Source organism: Pan troglodytes, chromosome 1 (genome assembly GCF_028858775.2).
Source record: "Pan troglodytes isolate AG18354 chromosome 1, NHGRI_mPanTro3-v2.0_pri, whole genome shotgun sequence".
Taxonomy (NCBI): Eukaryota; Metazoa; Chordata; class Mammalia; order Primates; family Hominidae; genus Pan; species Pan troglodytes.
This window is the reverse complement of record NC_072398.2, coordinates 22,636,737-22,660,644: the sequence shown is the minus strand read 5'-3', so window position 1 is coordinate 22,660,644 and position 23,908 is coordinate 22,636,737. Positions and strand designations below refer to the sequence as shown.

General features: G+C 55.7%; 1 protein-coding gene across 2 annotated transcripts in view; it reads right to left on the bottom strand.

Moving 5' to 3' along the window:
* Positions 1-536: 536 nt before the first annotated feature.
* The window catches only part of ITPKB (inositol-trisphosphate 3-kinase B), a 108,246-nt gene continuing 84,874 nt past the window's right edge, over positions 537-23,908 (bottom strand). Inside the window, exons 3-8 of one of the 2 annotated variants that reach the window (XM_001141610.8) lie at positions 17,751-17,850; positions 16,244-16,457; positions 10,997-11,201; positions 8,616-8,717; positions 6,540-6,611; positions 537-3,734 (exon numbers count right to left, since the gene is read on the bottom strand). In XM_001141610.8, the coding sequence (XP_001141610.4) occupies positions 3,519-3,734; positions 6,540-6,611; positions 8,616-8,717; positions 10,997-11,201; positions 16,244-16,457; positions 17,751-17,850 (909 nt within the window). In that variant the 3' untranslated portion in view covers positions 537-3,518. Of the gene's footprint in view, positions 3,735-6,539; positions 6,612-8,615; positions 8,718-10,996; positions 11,202-16,243; positions 16,458-17,750; positions 17,851-19,721; positions 19,801-23,908 lie in introns of those variants that run through there. The other variant, XM_054674681.2, reaches the window with a different exon arrangement.

Genomic DNA, 23,908 nt, shown 5'->3' with positions numbered 1-23,908 from the left:
ATAAGACAAGCTTTCTGCCCTCCAGACACTGCTCCCCACACCCCCCCACCGCCAGTTAGGAGGACGACAAAATTGGTTTTCAATCAAGGCACATTCTAGATTCAAATCCCTGCTCCCCACTTAGGACAAGTTGCTTCATCTAAACCTCAGTTTCCTCATCTGTAAAACAGACTATAAATCTTTGTTCAGGGAATTGATCTGGGTGAAACGGGAACTCTGATGGGCACGTTCAGCCCCAGTCTAGCTTAGAGTAAGGCCCCAGAAGCGATCGCTGCACCGGAGACCCCCCTACTTGGGGACAGTGCTTCTTGGTTGATGTTCTAGTCTCTGAGCTACTATTTCAAAGTTTCATGAGGGTTGAAAAGACTCACTTTGGAGAGTGGTTTATATTCTTTACAAATTAAAATGTTACCCAGTCTGACACCCACTCCCCTAACAGCCCCCATGTGGGCCCTCTAGCTTCCTAAGACTCCCCAGCCTGCCCCTCAGCCAGGTCTCAGGGCTGGGGGCCAGAAGGATCACACCACAGACAGCGCTGGTCTCCAAGGCTTTATTCAGGAAGGTTTGCATCTGTTTGACAGGCACTGTGCAGGGGTTTGTAACAGTTCAGTTTTCTCCAAGGTCCCATGGGGAGAGGGGTGCAGAACAGGAAGAGGGCCTCTCGGCAGGCGGGGGGGGGGGGTCCTCTCCTCCAGAACAAAAGGCACTGACGAGGTGAACACCCCAGAGCCAGGGGCTGGGTTATATACACATGGGGTGGACAGATGCAGAGAAACTCAAAGCTAAATACAACTGAAGGATGAAAGAGTCCATCTTATGGGGCCAGGGCTGCTTCTGGGCTCTTTCTACCAAGTGGGAAAGGAAGTTCAAAACAAAGGCAAAGCTTTCAAGGAGAAACAAGAGTCCAGCCTTTCGGTCTTAGTGTTCTGTGCAATTTTAAAACCCAACAAAATAAATATAACTTAAAAATGTCTTACGTGACACTAAAGGCAAGCCTGGGAAAAGCAAGCAGTTGAAGAAACCTTCCGAGAATGCTAAGCAGTGCTGAATGCCAGGAACTCGTGGGGCCCCCCGCAGGACAGGGCAAGAGGACCCTGCGCCCATTCACCTGGGCACAGGTACACAGAGTTTGTCCTGCCTGCTGGCACATGCACTGCCAGGACCCAAGGAGTCCCTGTGGTGACGAGGGCTGGGCAGGCACGGTCTTCCAGGCTGCCAGGGCAGGGGTTCTGGGAGATTCCATTTCACAATCCATCTATCCCACTGAGACAAAGGGAAGGGCCAGATGGCAGGGAAGCGAGTGGCAAAATGGCTTGAGAGACAGAGTAGGTGTAGAAGAGAACTAGCACGGCAAATACAAAAAAAGAAAAAAAAACCAGAAAACAAAAACCCTAAGTAACAGAATAACCCTAAAATGATGCTATTTCATACTACGTTCACATATTTAATGTAACCCACAGCCAAGTATTGCCAATAAGAGGCCCCATGGGCCTCCTTTAATAAGCACATCATTTGCATATTAGCACATTGTTTGCAAACAGCTGGTGTCTGCCTGAAGTGCTTGGAACATTTTGTTCTCTTAAACAGGTCCCCTGTAATTTTTGTTCATATCATGATTTGCTTTAGCAAACTTCTTTCACAGATGGAATGAGGATAACTTTTGGCCAGTCCATATTCATAGTATCTTTACGTCTGAATTAATGATGCCCCTGCCCTGCAAATGGCTGAAGCACAGACCACCAGGGTCCCTTCTAGCCCAAAAGTCACTATAGCTCCAGAGGCCCCGAGTTGACTTTGGCTGCCCAACGCCCCCGTCCTGCCTGCCTTCCAGATCACATGCTGCCACGAGGTCTCTCGTGCTCCACCGGGCGCGTGTGTGACCTTTAGCAAGTCGGCCCACACAGGAGCTCACCACTGTTTTAAACAAGAGCCAGGAAGTGTAAGTGATTTCCTTTTTTAAAATCTGTACTTATACATCCTCACGTGTCCCACCCTCCACCCCCAGCAAGTGTCACTCACACTTCCAGCACAAAAGGGGAAATGTACATGTCCCGTGGGCAGGTTGACAGTTCCCCAGAGACCCCGGGGTGGTGGGGTGGGCAGTGGTTCCTCCAGACACACACACCTTGGTCCATAGTCTCCCTCTGTGTCCCTAGCTCCTGGACTCTCCCAGCTCCTGTACCTCTGACAGCGAAGGAGTGGGTGGCAAGCCCCAAGGAGCCTGGGGCACAGAGCTGGGGGTTTTGTTCTTAAGAAGTCATGCAAATTTTACATTCCCTTCCATAACAGACTCACTGGCTTTCAGTTAAAATTGGGCTTAAATAGGTTCTCCACGAATCTCCAAATGCAGAGACTTCAGGAAGAGGTGCCTGGAGCACACCCTGGCATCCACCACATACCCTGCAAGATACCCACACTACATTGGAGAAGCAGGAATCTAAGCCCTGCAGGTGGTAAGGCTTGTTTCAGAGGCAATAACAAATGATGCCAGGAGGCCACCGCGGCACCTCTGGAAGCCAGAAGCCTGCCTTCTTCCTGCCTGGTGCAGACCTGAGCTCCTCCCCTATTTCTATATCTGCAAGGGACTCTGGGCCCCATGACAGGAGCCCATGTATGCAGGAAGGGTTGACCAACTAGCACCAGGTAGGTGAGGGTCAAGAAAAATGTGCTCCTCCCTGGGGCCAGGGCCCAGAGACTCTATAGATCCCATCTTCCCCTGGTAGCACCCTTGGACCTCAGCATGGCAGAGTGTGCCTTCTGAACTCATGGGTTGCAATTCCCAGTGGCACAGCTTCTGCTCGCCTCCTCTGGGAAGGCCTAGATCAGAGAACACAGCCAAGCTGGCTTCAGCCTTCTCTTGGCTCCTGGGTCTGGCCTGGAGCCGGCAGGTTTCCATACCAGATGGGTGGGGGGCCTTGCCTGAGCAGCCCTGGAGAGGCCACCAGGGCATCCCTGAGGCTGCTAATCGGAAGACACTTTGCTCACAGTCAACATGTGGTTCCCCAATGGTTTTGTGCCCCAACTACCAGAAAGCCCTGCTCCCAGCCAGGGACCAGGAACCCGGCGGGCCCCCTGGGCTCTCCGGTGGGGAGGCCCCGGCAGAAATAAGGCTGTGCTTGGCAGCACTCTAACAGCACTGGCCGCCAGGGGGCAGCAGGCCTCCGCAGGTGGTAGGTCCAGGCTGGCACTTCCTAGGGGGCTTCCAGAGGCAGGGCTCATCTGGTAGGGTCCCCTCAGCAGCCAGGGACCCCCTCCAGTTCTACACCTGACCCACCTCTAAGACTGGGCATTTCTCTTATAGTAGGTGACCCTCTCTACAAAAAGCAGTGCAAACACCACCTCCAAGCCCTGAAGTTAGGAAAATGACTAGAAACTCTCATCTCCTCTTCTACAAAGTGTCTTGTAGTGCAGTTCAGGAGGGTCAGTCAGGTGTAAGTGAAGGAAAAGTTAGGACCGAGAAAGGAAGCACAGGAGGAGGAAAGGAGGCCCAGGCGGGGGCCAGGGAGGGCGTGGGCAGCTCAGGCGAGTGGGGCATCCTGGGACATCTCGGTCAGGATGTCGATGAGGTTATTTAGCCCCGAGAGGTAGCCATCCTCCCGGTTCCCCTCCTGCCAGGGGACGTCATGCTGCAGGGTCTGGCCCTCAGGCAGGGGCGTGGTTTTCCCAAAGTCGATCATCCACACTTTGGCCTGTTCCTTCTTGTCGTGGATGAAGAGGAGGGAGCTGCCAATGACCTGAGGAGAACATGGGGGTGAAGGGTGAGCTGAAGCCCGGGCCTCGCCCTCCCCACTGCGGCCTGGGGCCTGGGTGACCAGGTGGGGAGGCTCGCTCAGGCCAGACAGTTGGGTGCCTGCAATTCCAATCCCCATTTTCAGACAGGCAGCAGAGCCGGCCCAAGAATGGCCATGCCTGGGCAGAGGGCATCGGGTTCCAGGGTCAGCGACCACCCTTCTGTGTGGGCAGCAGCAGGCACCCCTTCACCTCCTGACTCTGGCCTGCACACTTTCCACTCCTTCCCTCCCTCTTTCTTTCCTTCCTTCCTGCCTTCCTTCTTTTCCTTCCTTCCTTCCCTTCCTTCCTTCCTTCCTTCCAGACAGGGTCTTACTCTGTCGCCCCAGCTGGAGTGCAGTGGTGCAACCTCAGCTTACTGTAGCCTTGATCTCCTAGGCTCAAGCGATCCTCCCACCACAGCCTCCCGAGTAGTTGGGACTACAGGCATGCACCACCATGCCCGGCTAACTTTTTGTTTTTTTATTTTTGTAGAGACAGGGTTTCACTATGTTACCCAGGCTGGTCCCAAACTCCTAAGCTCAAGCCATTCTCCTGCCTTGGCCTCGGAAAGTGCTGAGATTACGGGCATGAATCACACTGCACCTGGGCAAACTTTCCACTCTTTCTAGACCACAACCCAACCTGGGGCCTCGCCCTTCCGCCTCCTAGAACCTGACTCCTCCCAAACACTCTGCAGGGAACCACAGTGAAGGGGAAGGTGCCCAGGAGCGTCCAAACTCTCCTGGGGCGGGGGTGGTAAAGAACCCGTTTCAAATGCACACAGCACCCCCACCCCAGCAGCACAATCCCCTGCAGATTCAGCGTGGGCAGACCCTATAGGGCCTTCCCAGCCTGGCCCAGGGATAGTGGGCACCAAAGAGCCTGCCCCTCCTGGGTGAGCTCAGAGCCTCTGCATGGGAGCGAGGCGCTTTCCCAAATATGGCCACACATACCCCTGCATCACCTCAGTGGGGCCAGAGGAAGGCCAGGGGCACAGAAGGCCGGGGGCACAGAAAGGGCTGAGGTGACATTCCAGCTTCCAGCAGTGCAGGGCAGGTGGGGCCCCTGGCGAGGCTGAGCCCAAAAAAGGGGCTTCCTCTTCGCAGGTGGAAAACAACAGACCCAAGCTGATTTGGCCTCTTTCTAGACCTTAAGGGAGACCCCAAAAAGTGTAGAACAAAATGCTTTTCCAAGAAATAAAAGCAGAAGTGTTGAAGAAGGGTGGGAACGGCTTTGAGACAGAGCTCTGTGGCCTGAAGTTCTCCCAGGCTTGGCCCCTGGGGTCAGGCAGCCAGGCAGCACCCCCATCGTCCAGAGAGGCAGCTGGGGCAAAGGGGGCTCTGGCAGGTGGCAGGAGGATGCTTCATCAAGTGGAAAGGAGAGGCCACAGGAGGAGCTGAGGGTCTGGGGGACAAGGAGAGCAAAGAACATTCTGAGAAGGACCGAGCTCCCTGCTAGGGGCACAGCAAAGCCTGAGTCTCCTCTCTGGGTGTGCCACCCCCTCCTTGCAGCCATCCTCTCCAGGCGCCCCGCAGGGAATGACATGCAGAGCAAGGTAGACCATCTGCCTGAGGAGGCCTGGTGGTGTAGTTTGCAGAAAGATGCACCGCCCTGCTGGCTGCCCCAGGGCTGACCCTATGAGTTCCTCCTGCTGGCTCCGCAGCCTTCTCTGTGGGCATAGGCTGAGGCTGAGGCCACCTCCATATAAGACCCCATACAAGAGGGCCTCCACAAGACAGTCCCTATGAGAGGGGCTGCTTTCCTGAACCACCTACACAGCTGTAGGGAGCCGCAGGATCCCGCTTCACACCCACCCACCCATGGGATTAGCCAGCCCCAGGACTGCAGCTGTGTGTGTGTGTGTGTGTGTGTATGTATGTGAGACTGGTAAAGGCATGCATGTTTGTGTATGAGTGGGTGTGCACACAAAAATGTGTGTGGATATATGAATACATATGTGTGTTTGTATACGTATGACTTGTGTTAATGTGTTGTATGAATGTGTGTGCATGCATGTGATTGATCTGCATGTGTGTGAATGTGTGTGTGATTTGTGAATGTGTGTGCATGTAGGGTTTGAGTGTGATCTGTGAAGGTGTGTGCATGTAGAGTTTATGAGTGTGATCTGTGAATGTGTGTGGTATAGGATTGATGAGTGTGGGATCTGTGAATGTGTGTGTGAATGTGTCATGTGGCTGGGGACCTGGACTCCCCATGTCAGGGTCTCACACCCCTCCAGGGAACCTGCTGACACCTCCCAGAGCCTCTCTCAGGTGTCTCAGTTCCCCACCTGCTGCCTGCTGCCCCTGCCAACTAACGTATGCAAAGTTGGGAGGTTCCAGCCCTGCCCGAGAGTGGCACCTGAAGACCTGCCTGCCCTCCTCAGGGTCTCATCTGAAGATGTAGGTGGCGGTCAGCGGGTGCCTGGCTACTCTAGCAGCTCAGAGAGCTTCTGCCCTGAGACCACGGGGTGTGTGGGATATAAGTCCTGCCACCACTGCCCAGAATGGACAAGACTCTGGAGCTGGAAGGACAAGGGAGGAGAAAGGGGGCAATAGCCAGGGGTCTCAGGCAGGACAGCCCGTGTGGTCACCCCAGGAAGCACTGAGACGCAGCTCCCCCGTGCAGCGAGGGTCTGGTCCCTGATGGCCTGCCTCTGGCTGCACCACCCTGAAAATGCCCGATGCCCCGGGCTTCTGGAAGGAGAAGGAGAAGGCCTGTTGGCACGCGCAGCATTCTGCTCAAGAGGGCAAAAGCCCAGTATCTACCTCGTGGCACTTGAAGAAGGGAGAAACTTCTAGAGTGGTTCGAATGGCCTTCAGCCGGTCCCGATAGGCGATCTGGGAATAGAAAGAGGACCAGATTTTTAAGCACCGCGTGGGGAAGGGGTGGATTTTAGCCCATTTAGCTCATTAGAGTCACGGACTGTAGAAATGACAGTGACCTTACACCCTACCCTGATCACTTATTCCAACCTCCTTATCTACAAATGAAGAAACTGCAGCCTAGAGGAGGGGTTGCAGCTGGGCTCCACTCCCGCCCTTTCTCCCACCACCCTTTCTCCAGGAGCAGGCGGTGCCGGGAAGGGCAGTGTCAGAACACCCATGCGGCCTCTAGTGGTCCCTCCCGTGAATGTGCTTTACCCTGAACGCCGGACATCTAGAGGCAGCTTCCTGCGAGCAGGGCTGCTGTGGCGTCTTTCTCAGCATAAATGTCAGTACCTTTGACTTTTGAAAGGACAGGGTAAGAGACAGAACCACAAATATCTCTCCCAGTGCCCTCTCCATGGAGCCCTATAAACCCATGTCAAGCTTTGCTGGCCTTGGGGGTGCCCCATCTTCCCCAGAAGCCAGCTCTGTGGGTCTCACCCCCGGGCTGCCTTGGGAAGCTCGTCATACACAGGTACACAGAGTTCCTCAATGCCTGCTGGAAAAGAGTGACAGCTGGCAGGGCCAGCCGAGCAGCCCCCTGGAGTCTTCAGCACCAGGAACAAACCCCAGGCATAGGAGGCATGTTCCATGGTGGTCACTGCTTAGGGGCTGAGATCCTCCCCTGCAAGGGACTCAGGAATTGGAGGACTTGGGCTACGAAAGAGTCAGGCACATTCCCCCTGCCTGCAGCCTCAGAGCTTGCCAGGAGCCAACGGAAGCCTCCCCAGCTGGAAAAGGAAGATTTCCCAGTTCCAGCCCGTACTGAGTCTCCTTGGAGAAATGGCTGCCTGGTCCGCCCCCACTTGCTCTGCAGCTGCTGTGGACTGTTCAGAAGGTGCCATTCACAGGGGCTCCAGGGCCCGTGTCCCAGATGTGCCTGGATCTCTGACTGTCCCAGGGAGCCGTGCACTTGGGGCACAGTGGCACAATATTCCCTGACTCAGCTGGAAGGGTCAGTGCTCTGGTCCCTGTGGGCAGAGCATCTATCCAGTCTGCGAGCCGCTGCAGCAGCAACACACAAGACAGAACTTTGTCATGAACTTGTACAACCCACACTCCTGGACTCGGAGACAGCTCGCCAGCTCTTGCTGGCAGGGAGCAGTGTGACCTCGGGCACACAAAATGGGGACAAGCAGGTCTACCCACAGCAGGTCTGCTGTGAAGATTTGCTGCACGCTTGGCATGACACCTGGCAGACGGCGGGCACTGTTCTCTCTCTCAGGGCATGGGAAATGCTCTCTGGAGCTATGGGGCCGATGGCTAAGGGAGAGTCAGTGAGTGTCCGCCAAGCTTCCCCGCCTACCCGCCGCACGCCAGGGACAAGCACATCGCCTTCCTCTTTACTTTCCAAGCAGAAGCCTGGGGCCAGGATGGATACAAACCTTCCTGGGTACTAACTTCAGTGCCCTTGACTTTTTTTTTTTTTTTTTTTGAGACAGAGTTTCATTCTTGTTGCCCAGGTTGAAGTGCAATGGCAAAATCTCAGCTCACTGCAACCTCCGCCTCCCAGGTTCAAGTGACTCTCCTGCCTCAGCATCCCAAGTAGCTGGAATTACAGGCATGCGCCACCATGTCCGGCTAATTTTTGTGTTTTTAGTAAAGATGGAGTTTCACCATGTTGGCCAGGCTGGTCTCAAACTTCTGACCTCAGGTGATCCACCTGCCCCAGCTTCCCAAAGTGCTGGGATTACAGGCGTGAGCCACTGTGCCCGGCGTGCCTTTGACTTTTGAAAGGGCAGAGTGAGAGAGCCACAAAAGTCTCTGCCAGTGGCCTCTCTACAGAGCCCTACGAACTCGGGCTGGGGTGTGCTGTCCCTGGGGGTGCCTTGTCCTCCCCATGGGCACCTCCAGAGTAGACACAGTTGTCCCTCCCTGGCTGGCTGGAGAGACCCTCTCTGGAGGTGCCAGACTCACCAGGATGTTATGGTTTCCTTTAGTGAACTCTCTGAAGGCCTCGGTGACCTGCTCCCTCGTTTTGGTCTTCTTGAAGTCCCGGTTCACGGTGCCGTCTTCTTTCTGAGAAAGAGAACACCCCACCCAGGAGGGGGTCAGCAGGGACCCTCGGGCAGAAACTGTTCTCACCCCCCCAACACCACAGAGCAGGCGAGCCCCATCTGAACCTGGGGCAGGGCCAGTGGAGGCACCCAGGTGTCCACGTATGGCGCATGGAGGCGGCGTGCACAGCAGAGGGGAGCCTGCCCTGTGCCCAAACACAGGAGAAAGCAGAGGGTGGCGCTGACATCCCCAGGCGAGTGAACAGTGGTAGGAAAGGCCCGGAGGTGTGAAGGGCATCCAGGCTGAGGATGGAGGAGCATGACCCGGGGCTGGCCCGTCCTGCGTGCAACAGCAGGGCCAAGAGAGAGGGTTGGCCTCGACTTCCCACTCCGGGGCCCGGGCCCTGGAACCGGTGCCCGGAGGTCCCTGCCCGCCAGAGGCACCTCCCCTCAGCACAGGCAGGAGAGACTTGCTCCCGCCCTGAGCTCAGCTTGACTTCCTTTATAATCTACCATCTCTTCTTTCACGTTTTCTGAAAGCCAGGATCCAATACAGCCCTGCCCATCTCTGCTTCCTCGCCCACCCCACTCCCATCTTCTTGGCCCCAGCACTATCTCTGTTCAGGCTGTCCTGGGCCCTCATGTGGGGCTTTGCTGACCTATGAGGAAGTCTGTTCTTTAGGGACAAAGGGAATGCTCTGCCAGGAGTCCCAACAGTGGGCCGTGTCTGCCCTCAGGCTGGAGAGTACTTCAGCTGTGTCCTCACTGTGGCTGCCTTCGACAGGACTGGCAGGACCTGGGGCTGAGGGAGCAGCCCTGGGTGCAGGAGGGGCCGAGAGCCGGGGGGCTGTGGGCAGTGCACCCCAGGCAGAGCCTCTTGGCTAAGGGCGGGGCAGGCAGGTGATGGTGAAGACAGCTGGCTTCTCTCTGAGTGGGAAGACAGGCTGTCGGCTGTTCTGACGGCTGGACAATAGACAGAGACCAGGAGCACAGCCTGCTCGAGAGGGAGAGGTGAAGGGAAAGTGGATTGTTTCTAATAAAGAAAGGAAAGCGAGCATTAAGGAGAAGGCGGATGGGTACGGAATTTGCATCCAGTCTCAGAGCTGGATGCAAAAAAGAGGGAAGGGCTGGTTTCAAAAGACAAAGAAGGGGGCAAATGCCTTTCTCAGCCCAGAGCTCGCAAAGCAGCTGTCCCGGGGGAAGGTAAAAACTTCCCCACATGCCACCGTGGGCAGCGAGCCATTGACAGCTGCGGAAGCTACGTCTAAATGCCATCTGAAAGGAGGCTCAGGGGACCCTCCCATCAGGACCATCGGCTGCCCAACCCTGACTCCAGGCTGGACACTGGAGATGATGCAGACCATGACTGGACAGAGAATGGGAGACCCGACAACCCCACAGGGACCGCCATCTGCTCAAGAGGGACAGCTTCTGAGACCCTGAGGGGCCGGCACCCCAAAGCCCGGCTCTTGCAAATTTAACAGCAAGGGTGCACACAGGGGCCCAGGGACAGGGAGATCAATCCAGACAGTCATCAATCCAGACAGTGCCAGTTCCCCAATGTATTCTTGGGAAAGTAAATCAACATTTGAACATAATCATGTATAGGAAGCTTCTGTGTGCCCATAGCCAGAGCTAAGAACTTTTCTGCCAGATACACATAGGTACAAAGGGATAGAAGGGAAAGAGCCATCATTTTGTAAACCACAAACACAAAGTAAATATATTAATTAGGGGAAAATTACATTTACTTATAAAGTTTGTCATGTTGTTTCTTTGGAGCTTATGTTTCTATTTCTGTTCCAATAAATAATTTAAAATTTCAAAAAAAAAAAAAAAAAAAAAGATCGAAGAGCAAAGCAGAGAGAATGCAGTTTCTGAGAGACCCTGGCTCCAACATCAAAGGCGGTCACAGCATGCTCCTCCCTTCCCCGAATTGTCTGCCAGTCCCGGTTTGCAGCCATGGCAGAATGAACCAGCTACCCCACAGGCATCCCGCAGGTGCCTCTCGCCTGGCTTTCGGTGCCAGGCACCGTCTGGGCTAAATGGAGAGTCCTCGGCAGAGGGCTGACAGCTGGGCAGGGCTAGAAGCCACTCTGCTCTGAGGCCTGAGCCCCCTACACAGCCATCCCGCCTGAGGAATAGGCTGATGTCTCCAAATGTCTGGCCTTGGGGTGGGCCACCCACATTCTGAGCCTGTGCCTGGAGAAGCTTACAACTTCCAAAGGGCGCTGAGAGAAGCCAAGCCCCCTGAGGTGGGCACGGGTGGGGCCCGAGGCTGCCCTCACTCGCCGGCCTCACCTTGATTCCCTCGATCCTGAACCCCAGGGTGGCCGTGGAGCTGATGGTCTCCCGCCACTGCATGTACCGCGGCTTGGTCACAGCCCGCTGTGCTTTTTCCTCCTCGGTGGGGGCCTCGGGGTCCACCTCGATCATCTTCTGGTACATGTCCTTCCGCAGGCTGGGCTTCTTCCGGGCCTTCGTGAGCTCCTCCTCCAGGTAGGTCCTACGTGGGAGGGAAGGCGACATGAGGGCCGAGGCCTGGGGCAGGGCTCACCAGCAGCTCCTTTCCTGCCTGGTGGATGAAGGTTTGGGGCGTGTGTTGCCCAACAGCTGCAGTCAGCTCAGTGCCCTGAGTCAAGGCACGTCTTTCCGAGGGGACGGCAGACTCTGTTCCAGCTGGGGCTGGCTCTAATTTTTCTTTTCTTTTTTTTTTAGACAATTTTTTTAGTAGATAAGGGAGTCTCGCTATGTTGCCCCAGCTGGTCTCAAACTTCTAGCCTCAAGTGGTCCTCCCACCTTGGCCTCCCAAAGTGCTGGGATTACAGGTGTGCACCACCACCCAGCCTGGGGTTGGCTCTTGATCCAGGAGAAAAGGGGCAGCCTCACTGAATCGGACTGCCTTCACTTTCACTCCAAGCCCATCGGCTGGCCTCACAAAGCCCAAGGAGCTCCTCCTCGGGAGACCCCCACAGGAACCAGCAGAAGAAGGAAGACGGAGGCAGGGCAGCAGGGGGTGTCGGGGGTGGCTTGTCCTGATCCTGCTGCTACGGTGGAGCTGAGAGAGGAGACTGGGGGCAGGGTCTACTCAGGGCCCCACTAGATCCCCTTGGCTGCCTCGGCCCTTCCATAAAGCGAGGGCTTCCAAAGCCAGAACCTGTCCTGGTGGGAGAAGTGGTCTGTCCTCAAGTCCCCATCTCTGCTGCTCTCAGGCAGCCTGAAGGCTGAGCCTGCCCATAAGTGTCTCTGGCTCTTTCCAAAGAGGGGAAATCTTCTGGAGCACAAAGTTCAGGTCAGAAAGTGGCCTTGGAAGGGGTCCCAGTGTGGATGGAGAAGCCCGTATTGTGGGGGAAAGGCAGGGGGCTCCCCTCAGCCTCTGCTCATCCCAGAGACATGCCTGGCGCACCCCACCCCATCGACACCAGGCCTCCTCATAGGTGAGCCCCCAGCCCAAAAAGCCTGAGAAAATGCTTCCAACTCAACTGCCTCATGGCCCTGGCCTCCACACGAGCAGCTCCAGCTGAACTGGCGGGGACCACCTAGACACTGGGGAAGGTAACAGGGGCAGGGACAGCAGAGCACTTGAGCAGCCGGGGGCTGAATCGCTGGCCCTGAGCTGCCGGGACACACCACCTCCCCCAGCACACAGCTCTGTGCTTCTACCTTCTCCAGAGCAGAGGTGGGGTGAGTCATCCCACCCCCGCTCCCCTGCTCTCCTTTTAGAGCCCCAGTCTCCCTACACAACAGGCTCAGAGGCTGCCCACAGCCCTTGAGGAGGCAGAAATCAGCAGTGTCAGTTGCAGGATGGGGAAGTTTTCTCCCCTTTGCCCTGTGTGGGCGGGAGCTGCCCACAGAGGCCCCGCCCGCCTGCCCTCCACCTGGCCCTCCACTCTTCCCACATCTGTCTCCCAGGCCTTGTTCCAACACTGCCCACCAACTTCTCCAAGTTGCTGGTTTGGGACCCAGAACAGACTAAACAAAAACTACAGCGTCTTAAAAATGACAGGCTTTAGAAACCACTGTATTAATTGAAATTTGCACGGAAAGAAAAGGGAAGAAAAAAACAAATCCTTTGGGTGTGAACTTAGGCCTGGCTGGTTAGGACCTTCCAGGAGGTGATGAGGGCTGGAGGGGGAAGTCAGTAGCTTTGGGTTGGGCCCTTGCATGCACACACACCCATGTGCGCACATATACACACACGTGCTCATGCACACACATGCACATATATGCAGACTCCTGTGCACCACTGCACACACACAGGTGCACCCATGCAGGACATGCACAGAGCACACCCCTCACATGCAGAGCCAGGTCAGTGGTGACGCGGGCACTGAGGCAGGGGCTGCGTGTGCATCCATGTGTGTACCGTGTAGAAAAGGGGCAGCCAGGCTGTGGGAGGGACTCCTGAGGGCGCTGTAGGGGACCGCATGGTGGGTGGCTGCACTTCTGCAAAGAGCTCTCAGCACCTCCTTAAACAGGAAGCAGACCTCAATGTGAAATCCCTTTTCACGTGGCCTTTCTCCAAAAAGGGCCCCCGTGGCTCAAAGCGGGCAGTCACTCACTGCCCGGGAGAGGAAAGAGGCTGGGGGCAGATGTCCACAGGGGGTGCCAGCTGGATGGCGGGGCGGGATGCCCACAGGAAGGTGAGGCTCAGCCCCTCCCCACACTCCCCTGCCTGCCCGAGACAAAGTCGAAGCTCCAAGCCATGCAGGGAAGCAGAGACCTGCTCGCCCACTCACAGGACGCTGGGGGAGGAGGGGACTCAAGATCAGGTGGAGGAAGTGCTCCTTTGAGACAGGCCAGCCCAGGGAGCCAACAGGTGGCAGGCGAAAGCCACCCAGAGCTCCTAGGTGCTAGGGGCGGGCTCTCACCTGCACTCCCCAGGCCCCTGGTCCCGATGTCAGGAAGACAGTGTTGACTCTCCAGGACAAGTCACAAACCTCAGAGCATGCCCCAGAGCCACTGAGCACATGTCGGTGGGAGCCAGAGTCCCAAGAAGCCCCGACGTGCAGACGCCACCAGCAACTGCATCACATTCTCCTTAGTGCCACCCTTCTGCCCCCGCCATGCCCAGCATTGTTTGGTGACCGGCCCTTCCCTTTCTCTGTGACATGTCTCAAACTCTCTTGCCCTGGGACTCAGCATGTGAGGTAACCCTGGGCTCCAGCCTCCTCACTCTGTCATGGAAAGGCCACATTCTATAGGTGACCATGAGCAGCCAGTCTTGGGAGAGGCCCTGCAGCCAAGGGTTCTGGATGAATGCATTTGGGGGAAGGCACAGTCCATGGCCCAGATGGAACTAGCCTGGCACCCCAGGGAAATGCCATGGAAGCTGGGTCCCACACAGCCCCCTTGGGAAGGGCTGGGCTGCAGCTGGGGGCCTGATTTGCAGTCAAGCAAGCCTGGTGCAGAACTGCACCAAGCTGCTGCCTGGCTGGGTGGCCCTGATGAGTCACTGAACCTCCTGGTGACAGAACCATCCTGCTTACACTGGAACATGACCCATCTCCCAGAATGGCGGTGAGAACGCAACGGGATAAATAATGGAAGCATCTAGCATAGCCCTTGGAACAAGAAGGGTCCTTAGGATTTGTGTGCAGGAAAGATCGGGCTGGGTGCACCCTGCTTCTGGGGAGACCTTCCTCTTCCCCTCCACACATACTCCTCTCTCATCCTCTTCCCTCTGCCTGCCAAGATGGGTTACATGGGTACCAGCCACGGTCACTCTAGATCTCTCCTGAGAGCACTAGGGCGCAATCAGAGAGAAGCTGCGGAAGTCAAGCGGCTGGGTGGGGGCAGCCCTGGGGCAGGAAGCGGGGCTCCTGTCCCCAGCAGGAGCAGGCAGGTTCTGGGGCAGCCTGGCCCTGTGCTTGGCTGGCTGTGTCTTTGGGACAGCCGACTTCCAGAAATGCCTAGCCAGTGTTCTTCACACAGGTCGTACTTTTTTGGCCAGGTCTGAGTGGACACCACTTGGATTATTCTCCGTGTGGTCACCTGCGAAGTCCTGCTGCTGTCTGGGTTGGAAGGAAGGGCTGGGCCTCCCCTGAGAGGACACATTCTGGTGCACCAGTGGATGCCATCCTGGGTCAGAAATCAAGACTCGGGAAAAGCAAAGGCCTCGGGCTGGCTGGGGGCATGTTCTTTCTCCTCCCTGCCCTATCCCAGGTCCCTGTGGGCTAAAGATAGTAAGGAACTTGGATGGTGGGAGGGAGGTGGCCAGGGATGGCTCAAGAGCAAACAGTGGGGCCTGTGCTTCTCCATCCCCCATTCTTTCCCAGTCAGTGATGGCGAGAGAACACAACAGTCAGTGGCAGGGTGTGATTTTAGGACAGAACTCCCAGGAGGAGAGAGAAGGAAGGAAAGAAGGAAAGAAATGCTGGCTGGCTTAGCTCACTTCTCTCCTGGCCTCTGTCTCTGTCTCTCTCTCTCTCTCACACACACCCCTCTTTCTCAATCTGCTCTTATGAGAAATAATCCGGTTAAACCAGTCACAGTGGACACAGCCTTCTGCTCTGAGCTCTGAGTCTCCGTGCCTGGCCTCCCAGACAGCCCTGCAAGGAAGCATGGGGGAGCTTGGCATCTGGCCGTCCAGCCCGGGTGCCGCAGTGAGGGCCAGCCCCACAACATGAGCACCGCACGCTGGACACCATGGGGGCCGACAGCCTTAGGGAGGTTCACCAAGCCTGCACAGGGGAGAAGGAGCCGTGCTGTGGATGACTCAGGGTGGAAGGGCAGCAGTTTGAGAGGTAATGAGAAAACCCGGCTGCCTAAAACTGAGCCCCGAGATCTCAGCAGCCGGCCTCAGGCATCCCTGTCTGCTCTCTGCCCTGCCTCCTCAAGCCCCCTCTTCCTTTCTCCTCTTTCCTGGAGTCCTCTCCAGGCTTATCCGCTGGGCAGGTGTCAGGGTGAGCCTGAGCCCCTGTCAGGAACCTGGGGGTGGGAGCCAGTCCTGCACACAGGCCCAATGACTGCTCCGGGCTCACCTGGGGCCCTGCGGTGCTCTGCCATGTGGGTTTCTTGAGTTCCGTCAGGGGCTTCCTCCTCCTCTTAGGCAGATACAGGTCTTTTTTGGTAAACCAGCATGTTCTACTAGCCACTCTCTCTTCCCACTCACCAGGGCTGGGGAAATGGAAAGACCTCGATTCCCATCTCCCCTGAAGCTCACACAGCAGGAAGTCACCATCCTGCGACCTCCCTACCTGGTGCTCCCCGCACCCCCAGCGATCCCACCTGAACCAAGGGCAGCTCTCTCTTCCTTCTCTCTAGGGAGCCTCAGAACCCAGCTGGTGCCCCTTTTCTGGTTCCGCCAGCCCCTGGCTTCTGCTCACTGGAGAAGGAAAGGGGCCATCATGGGCAAAGCCCAGGTCCCGGAACCCTCTGCACATAATGGGAGATGCCTGGGGATGGGGAGGCTCTAATTGGTCCAACAGCCTCCTCAGCCTGCCCTTGCACCTGTGAGGCCTCTGGGAAGCCCTGAGTGCCACGCTGTGCACCTGCCATGTGGCTTGCACTGAGGCAGGCATGTGGGCTGCGAGAAGCCTGGCTCACCTGATTCCCATCTTGCAGTCCATCACACAGGGCGAGTCGAAGTCGGCCAGCAGGTCGTCCATCTGGTTGTAGCGCTCCCCATCCTTCACCACATCCCCATGGTAGGCAGGTACGAAGGGCCTCAGCACATCCACCATCAGCCGGTCCAGGCAGCGCTGCTCTGACTCACAGTGCTTCTTCAGGATCCTGCCATTGGCAGCTGCCTTGAAACTCCCTGGAGAGCAAGTGTAGAAGGTTCTTGGTCTCCGGCTGCAGGTAGCTGGCAGAGGCACCCTCCCCAGCAGAGGGCCTGGGACTCCCTGGGGATGGCTAAGCCTGGGGCTGAAGGTGTGTCTATGTCCCTGCTGTGGACTGAGCACCTTAAGGGGAGTGGGTTCAAGACCTAGTCCCCACTCACTAACTGTAATTCTGAGCTGGTTCCCCAGCTTCCTTGACTCCAGACTCCTCCTCACCAGTGTTCCCTGCTGGAAGGGTACAGAGCTAGGTGAGAGACTGAGGTGCCACGACCCAGTTATTCCTTAGTGTTGCTATTTTTCATCCTCACCTCCATCATCAGCCCTGCTTCTCGGCAACGAAGGTGTCTCCTGGCCTCAGTAGAGAAACCCTGATTGGACAGGATTCAGAGCCAAGGTGGGGAGATATAGCAGGCTGAGAAGCTGGGGGGCCTAAGGCTCAGCCCACCTGGGCGGTACTTCTTCTGAGCCAGACCAAGTAAGTATTCACACAGGCTGTCCATCCATGTGCCTTGGGTTGGGCCAGTGTGGCCAAGGAGGTAAGCGAAATGCGGGACCTTGTGCTGGCCTGAGGAGGCTGGTGAAGTCACGAAGGCCAAGTCCACAGGCAGCCCCTGACATGTCTCCAGATGACAGTGCTTCCAGAGGGTCCTACATGTGGGCTAGATGGCTCTGGGGCCTTGGCTCCAGATGTCCCTCCTCCCCGGCACTGCCTGGACTCAGCTCCTAGCCACCTTCCGCCCAACACCGCACACCGCCCTGCGGTTATGGGGTGGCTTGGCCGCATCTTCCACCAGCTTCAGGCTCCCTCGGGGCAGAAACTACATCTCCATTAATGCCGCAACCCCCAGGACCATGGCAATTTGGGCACACAGTAGGTGCTCAATGAAGGGGTTAGCTTTGCCTCTTTGTCCAGGGTGACAAATGGCAGGTAAGCTATAAAGACTGATGGCTTCATCTGTCTTACTGAATACAACGGGAAGAGAGACAGAAAGAAAGAGACTGGAAGAGACAGAGATAACAGTCAGAGACCGAGGGAGGGGAGGATGCATGTTTTGGAGGAAGGGGGTAACACAGACTCCAGAGAGGTCAGTTGTCTATGGCATTTACAAGGCATTGCTAAGGCCGCAGCCTGCAAGTGTGGCTGTGATTTCAGACTAGAAAGTCTTCGAGGGAACTTGCTCTGGAGTTTTGATCCCCAGAATGCAGCGTCCAGGGCACCTCCCCAGAGGGCTGAGCATCATGCTGGGAAAGTCCGGGAGAGCTGTGTCTACCTGCGTGTCCTGCCAGCTGGATCCAGGGGTACTTCTTCTTGAAGGACATGACGAAGGGAGACCAGTGCACCATGTTTTTTATTTTTCTCCATGATTTGCTCTAGAAACAAAAAGCTCTACATTAGAAAGACAACCACTAATTTCTGGTTAGGACAAATTCAAAGCAAAGGCCCTCATTGCCTGTGGCCACAAGATGGGAAGGGCCCTTGGCGGGCTCTGAGGACCTTGCCACCACCATCACCTATGTGGCACATGGTGGGAGGTGGCTTTACCCCATTTAACAAACAGCCTGAGCAAAACGCTCAGGGGAACTCCCCTGTCCCAAGAGCAACGACCCCTCCAAGGAAGGCTGGAGAGGACACGACCACCCAGCTGCACCACATTAGTTCATATTCAATTCGTAGATGCGGAGGCACCAGAGGCACCTCTTGCCTGCGAGTGGTTTGAAGAGAGACTTTAAAGAAATTCCTCAGAACAGAACCTGCACCGATGGCTTCAGGTCACACAGGAGGGAGCAAGCCCACAGCTCTCTCCTCTGCACCGCGCTCCGCCCTCTCAGGATGTTTCTTCAGTGAAAACAGCCAGGACTGGGAGTGTGCATGTGCGTGTGCGTGTGCGTGCATGTGTGCATGAGTGTGTGCACATGTGTGCATGAGTGTGTGCACGTATGTGTGCATATGTGATATATGTGCATGAGTGTGTGCATGTGTGATGTGTGCGTGTGTGTGCATGTGTGCATGAGTGTGTGCATGTGTGCCTGATTGTGTGCATATGTGCATGTGTGATGTGTGCACGTGTGCATGTGTGTGATGTGTGCATAAGTGTGTGTGCGTATGTGCATGTGTGATGTGTGCATGAGTGTGCATGTGTGTGATATGTGCATGTATGTGCATGTGTGCATGTGATATGTGCATGTGTGTGATGTGTGCATGTGTGTGTGCTATGTGCATGAGTGTGCGTGCATATGTGTGCATGAGTGTGTGCATGTGCGTGTGCGTGTGCGTGCATGTGTGCATGAGTGTGTGCACATGTGTGCATGAGTGTGTGCACGTATGTGTGCATATGTGATATATGTGCATGAGTGTGTGCATGTGATGTGTGCGTGTGTGTGCATGTGTGCATGAGTGTGTGCATGTGTGCCTGATTGTGTGCATATGTGCATGTGTGATGTGTGCACGTGTGCATGTGTGTGATGTGTGCATGAGTGTGTGTGCGTATGTGCATGTGTGATGTGTGCATGAGTGTGCATGTGTGTGATATGTGCATGTATGTGCATGTGTGCATGTGATATGTGCATGTGTGTGATGTGTGCATGTGTGTGTGCTATGTGCATGAGTGTGCGTGCATATGTGTGCATGAGTGTGTGCGTGTGCATGTGTGTGCGTGCATGTGTGTTTGGGGAGAGCAGGCCCTTTGGGCAGAAAGGAGAACTAAGGTATATTGAGCATCTTATTTTATTTTCTCAATGAGCATGCAAGTCAATTCTTTCTATTTCCATCTGGTGGAGCCTGAGCCTCAGAGAGGTAAATGACGAAGCTGGGATTTAAACATTCATTTATACAACTACTTGAAAATAAATAAAATTAATAAAATTCTTTTCTTCCCCAGCAAAAACAAAACAAAACAAAACAAAACAAAAAACAAAAAAACCCGTATTTTTAGAAAAAATATCCTTAAGTGAACTTTAATAAGAACAGGCTGCAGAGATGAAGATCAAGTGTCCCCAAAATACACCCGTCCTCAGGGGGGCGATGAGAACCTGAATGAGAAGCATTGTGAGTTCCTGAGAAAGTGGATCCTGGACCAGCTAAACCACGGAGAGCAGAAGCCACGTGGCTTGCAGAGGAGATGAGGGTGGTCCCGCCTGACAGGGGGACACACTGAAGATGTGGTCCCCACTCCTTGCCCCAAAGCGCCCAGCTGCAGCCCTCAGGGGTCAGTGGCGGCTGCTGGGTCCCCAAGGTGAAGTCAAGGTGAAATCAGCCTCCTTTGTTTTTTCTCTCTTTGCTGAGACTCAGCCGCTTCTGTCTTCAGGTTTTCAAGTTAAAATCTATTTAAGGAGAGGAATTCTTCCTTACTAAACCTGGTAATTTTTATCCCCATCCCAGAAACTCTCACCCCACCGCCAAGACCAATTCTATTCTTAAGAGAGGGCAGCGCCCCATGAGGCCATGTGACAAAAAGGCCGAGGCTTTACTGACAAGGGTGTTTTTCCTAGATCCTTCTGATGGAGATCGCCAAAGAAGGCTAGAGCCAGCGGAGGCATTTCTTATCTAAGCACCCAGAAGGCTGCATAAACAATCAGGGCACACAATGCATGAGGGCAACAATGGAAAAACCTCATTACACAAGATGAGCCCAGTAGTGGCTCGTGGGGACGCCCCTGCTCAGGGGGAGGCCATTACGGTGGGTCCAGGGGGAGAGTGCACAGCCGGTCACCACCCGTGAGTCACATCCCTGCAGCAGAGCTCAGAGAGGACAGGGGCTGACAGGCTTCAGGGGTGGTGTGGGAGGAGGGGAGCCCAGAGTGTCTCAATCCAGGGCTCGCCCTAACCCATGCCATGTCCCCATCAGGGGAGAACACACATTGCACTGTTTCACAGTCCCTCCTGGGGCCTCAGTTTCCTGTGTCCGGTGAGGGACAGACAGCTGGTATACCAGGCTCCTTGGATGGATGGACACTCTAGGGCCCTGGAAAGTGACCTTCCCTCATCCCAACAGCAATGGCCCCTCCGAGGAAGACTAGAGAGGGCTACTCTCCCAGCTGCAGTGTGCCAGTTTATATTTTATGTATACAGGAGGAGGCAAATGAACATGCATGGAGGAAGGGTCCCAGGACCCTAGAAGGCAGCTCACTGTGGAGAAGGAGGGAGCTTACGGAGGCTGCACCCACCAGAGACAGCTGGGGGCCAGACTCAATGGAGAGAAAGAGAAGACTACAGCTGGCAGCGGGAGTGTGGGGACAAAGGCCCAGGGACCGGAACTGGGAGTGGTTGGGAACCAGACCTGCTATGGGCATGGGGGCTGCAGGCAGAGGGAGATAGGTGAGCAGGCGAGGCCTCGGGAGAGCGTGGGGCGTTGAGGCAGGCCAACCTGGGCCCGAGTCCCGGCTCCCCTTTTCCTCCTCAATGACTGACCTTGAACAAGTTCTTAGTCCTTGTTTGTAAAAAGAGCGACACATAGATTCCCATTCTCCCAGGAGATAAAGCTGTCAGGAGATGTGGGTACCAGGGTGTCTGTGGGAGGGTCTTTAGCCCTCTGTGTTCAAGGAGGGGACCCAGGTGTCTCTGAAGTTACTTCAAGAATGGTCAGTCCTGTGCTAGGTGGAGTTGCTGGCCTAGGTTCTGAACAATAAAGACCTCGGAGCCTGGGGCAGGGTCATGCCCATCCTGTTGGGGTGCAGCTCTCCAGAGACCCACAAGACACAGTGAGCAGGGAGCCTGTGACCCAGGAAGGTGAACAGATGCTGGGCGAGACAGTGTGGCTTAGCCTCTGCAAGGCCATTTGAAGCTAAGAAACTTCCAGTTCTTGGACCTCTCCCAGAGGCTAAAGACCAGGGGTCTAGAAAGGAGGGGGTGCTCCAGGGTGGGGGTCTTCTGACAGTTCAAAGGATCCACAAGCCTCTCACATCGCTGAGCTCTGACGAAACCAGGCACCTTTACCGCTTGGCTCCCCTCTGCCCACACCTCCTCCATTTCTTCACCATGAAAATAGGTCCCACGTGGCCAAGGCCCTGAGAGTCCCCCAATCCCAAGGCTGCTCTGCCTGGATGAGAGCCGTGGAATATTCCACTTGTGAGAATGCCATGCACTTGCACTGGAGACCTCTTTTCTCTCTGCCAGCAGCAGCACACAGGGTTTCCCCGTGGTTTTTAAATAGCAGCACCCAGGCAGTGCCTAATGTCACTGCCAAGCAATAAACAGAAAAAGCCATTTCCAGGTCCAGGCTGGGGGAAGGAGGGAAGGAGGGCTGCAGGGTGACCCCAACCACTCCAGCCTAGCCCCTAGGAGCAGAGATGAACTAAAGGATGGGAGGAGATTCCAGAGAATCAATGTCCTTGTGATGGTCGGGGAGACCACAGCATCTGCCTCAGGAACCAAATCCACTCCAGGCACACGCCGCTTTCCAGGAGCGGACAGGCTAACAGCCCTCCCTCCAAGCACTGGCTGGAGGAAGCCCCAGTCCTCAGAAATGGACTCCAGGCCTCATCTCCCAGATAAGACAAGTAACAAGGCAAGAAAGGAGGACAACCCAGAAGAATCCCACCCAGAGGGGTTTATCCCATGCCCCTCCAGCCCTCCCCTGTGGGAGATATTCAAGAGTGAGCTCTCCACAGCAGCCTCTGTCTCTTCTCTGTCTGAAATCAGACCCCGTCCCAGGTCTCCAGCCTCTCAAGCCGAGCTCTAGGAAATACAAAAGTGGCCTTCAAATGCCTTGAACGTGGTGTGGCAAAGGGTACCTGGTCCCCTGCCCAGGCAGAGCTGGCCACCTGCTCCTGCATCTCCTCCCAGTCATCAGGGGAATCGAGACATCCCTTGTGGACCCCTCCCGGAGTGCTCCCAAAGCTCCCTATGTGTGGCAGGTCCCTGCTGGCCTCCTGGGGCTGTGAGCCTCTCTTTGGCAGACCTGGGGCAGGTGGCCAGCTCTGCTGTGACCCTTACTTCCTCACACACAGATGTGGGGTCGGCCTAGCCAGTGGATGTGCTGGGTTTCTTCCTAAGCTGGCTGAGTAGTACTGTGCAGGGGGACTTGCTGCTGGCTGGCATTGCTTTTGTCATCTCTCGGGGAGATAGGAGGGCCCATTTCTGCAGGCGTGCACCAGTACCATGGCATGGTGTGCGCACTCATACCTGTTACCACTTATGGGGCTCTCGCTATGTGACAGGCCCGCGTTAGAGAATTATGGCCTTGTTCCTATGTTCTAGTTAGGAGTATTTTCTCCATTTTACAGATGAAAGAGTCTGAGGCTCAGCAAGTTACTTCTCCAAAGTCATCCCATTCTATGCCCTGCCAGTAGGTACCATGCACATGGGGAGCCTCTAGCCAGTTCACCCACTTCCGTGCCTATCAACGAGTGAGGGCCCACCTCCGAGTGCCCCTTCCAGTCTCGAGACAGCAGGATGAGGGGACAAGAGGCAGAAGACTGGGCAGGAAGGACAAGAGCAAGATTCCTCCAGGGCGGTTCCCCTGGACAGCCAGGGTGCCAGCCCAGTGAAGTTTTCTGGCTGCTCCGTTAGCAGAGGAGCCCAGGGCCCCTGGTGCCCCTAAAGCTGGCCACTGAAACCCCACATACATCCCTCCCTGGGGCTGCTCAGGTGCCACTTCCGGTACAGCTGTCAGATGACACAAGGTTTAAGCTCTCCCATGTGTCAGATCAGAGCAGCCAGACACTTCTAGACTCCGGATGGAGTTCTGCACTTGTGATGTTCTTGGGGACACTTCGGTGGAAAGGAAAGCACCACAACGCAGGGGTGCCCCTGGGTAGGTAAAGGGCAGTGGAGTGGGCTGGAGACACACGGCTTTTACTTTGATTCTGGGCGGGGTGGTTAAACCAACTGAAGACCAGGCATGAGGTCTTTCAGGTAACCCCCGGCCTCACAGGCTTGGATGCGAACCAGCTGGGGAACTCCCTAGGTGGCTGCACTCCTGGTTACAAGAGCACTGGTCTGAGCTTTGCTTAGCTGCTCCTCTGCAGGCAGGGTGGGCAGTGCCTGCTGCTGACATTTGCCACCCCTGCCTGTTGCAACCTGGACTCTGCTCTGTAAGAGAGTCTCGTGCTGAACTCCAGAAGCACAGGGAAAGATGGAGCTTCAATTCACTCAGAGAAATATGGAAAGAAAGGATCAGAAAACAGCCAGACCAGGGCGAGGGAGGGGTGGTGGTGGTGGGGAGGGGAGTGATTCTTTGAAACTCAGAGAGGCCTGGAGACCTCTGGTGTGGTTTTGTCCACTGGCACCCGACTTGAAAGAGCTAAAATATTCAGAGAATGTGGAGAGAGATTTGTAGTGGGAGGGAAAAAATCTGACAACAAAACCCCAACCATCTTTGCATTGGAGGAGACAGGAAGTCAGAGGCGAAGGGAGCTTGAGGAGCCGGCAGACAGCAGCCACATTCCCCTGCAACAGAGAGAAGCCTGCCCCAGCTCCCGATTCTGCTCC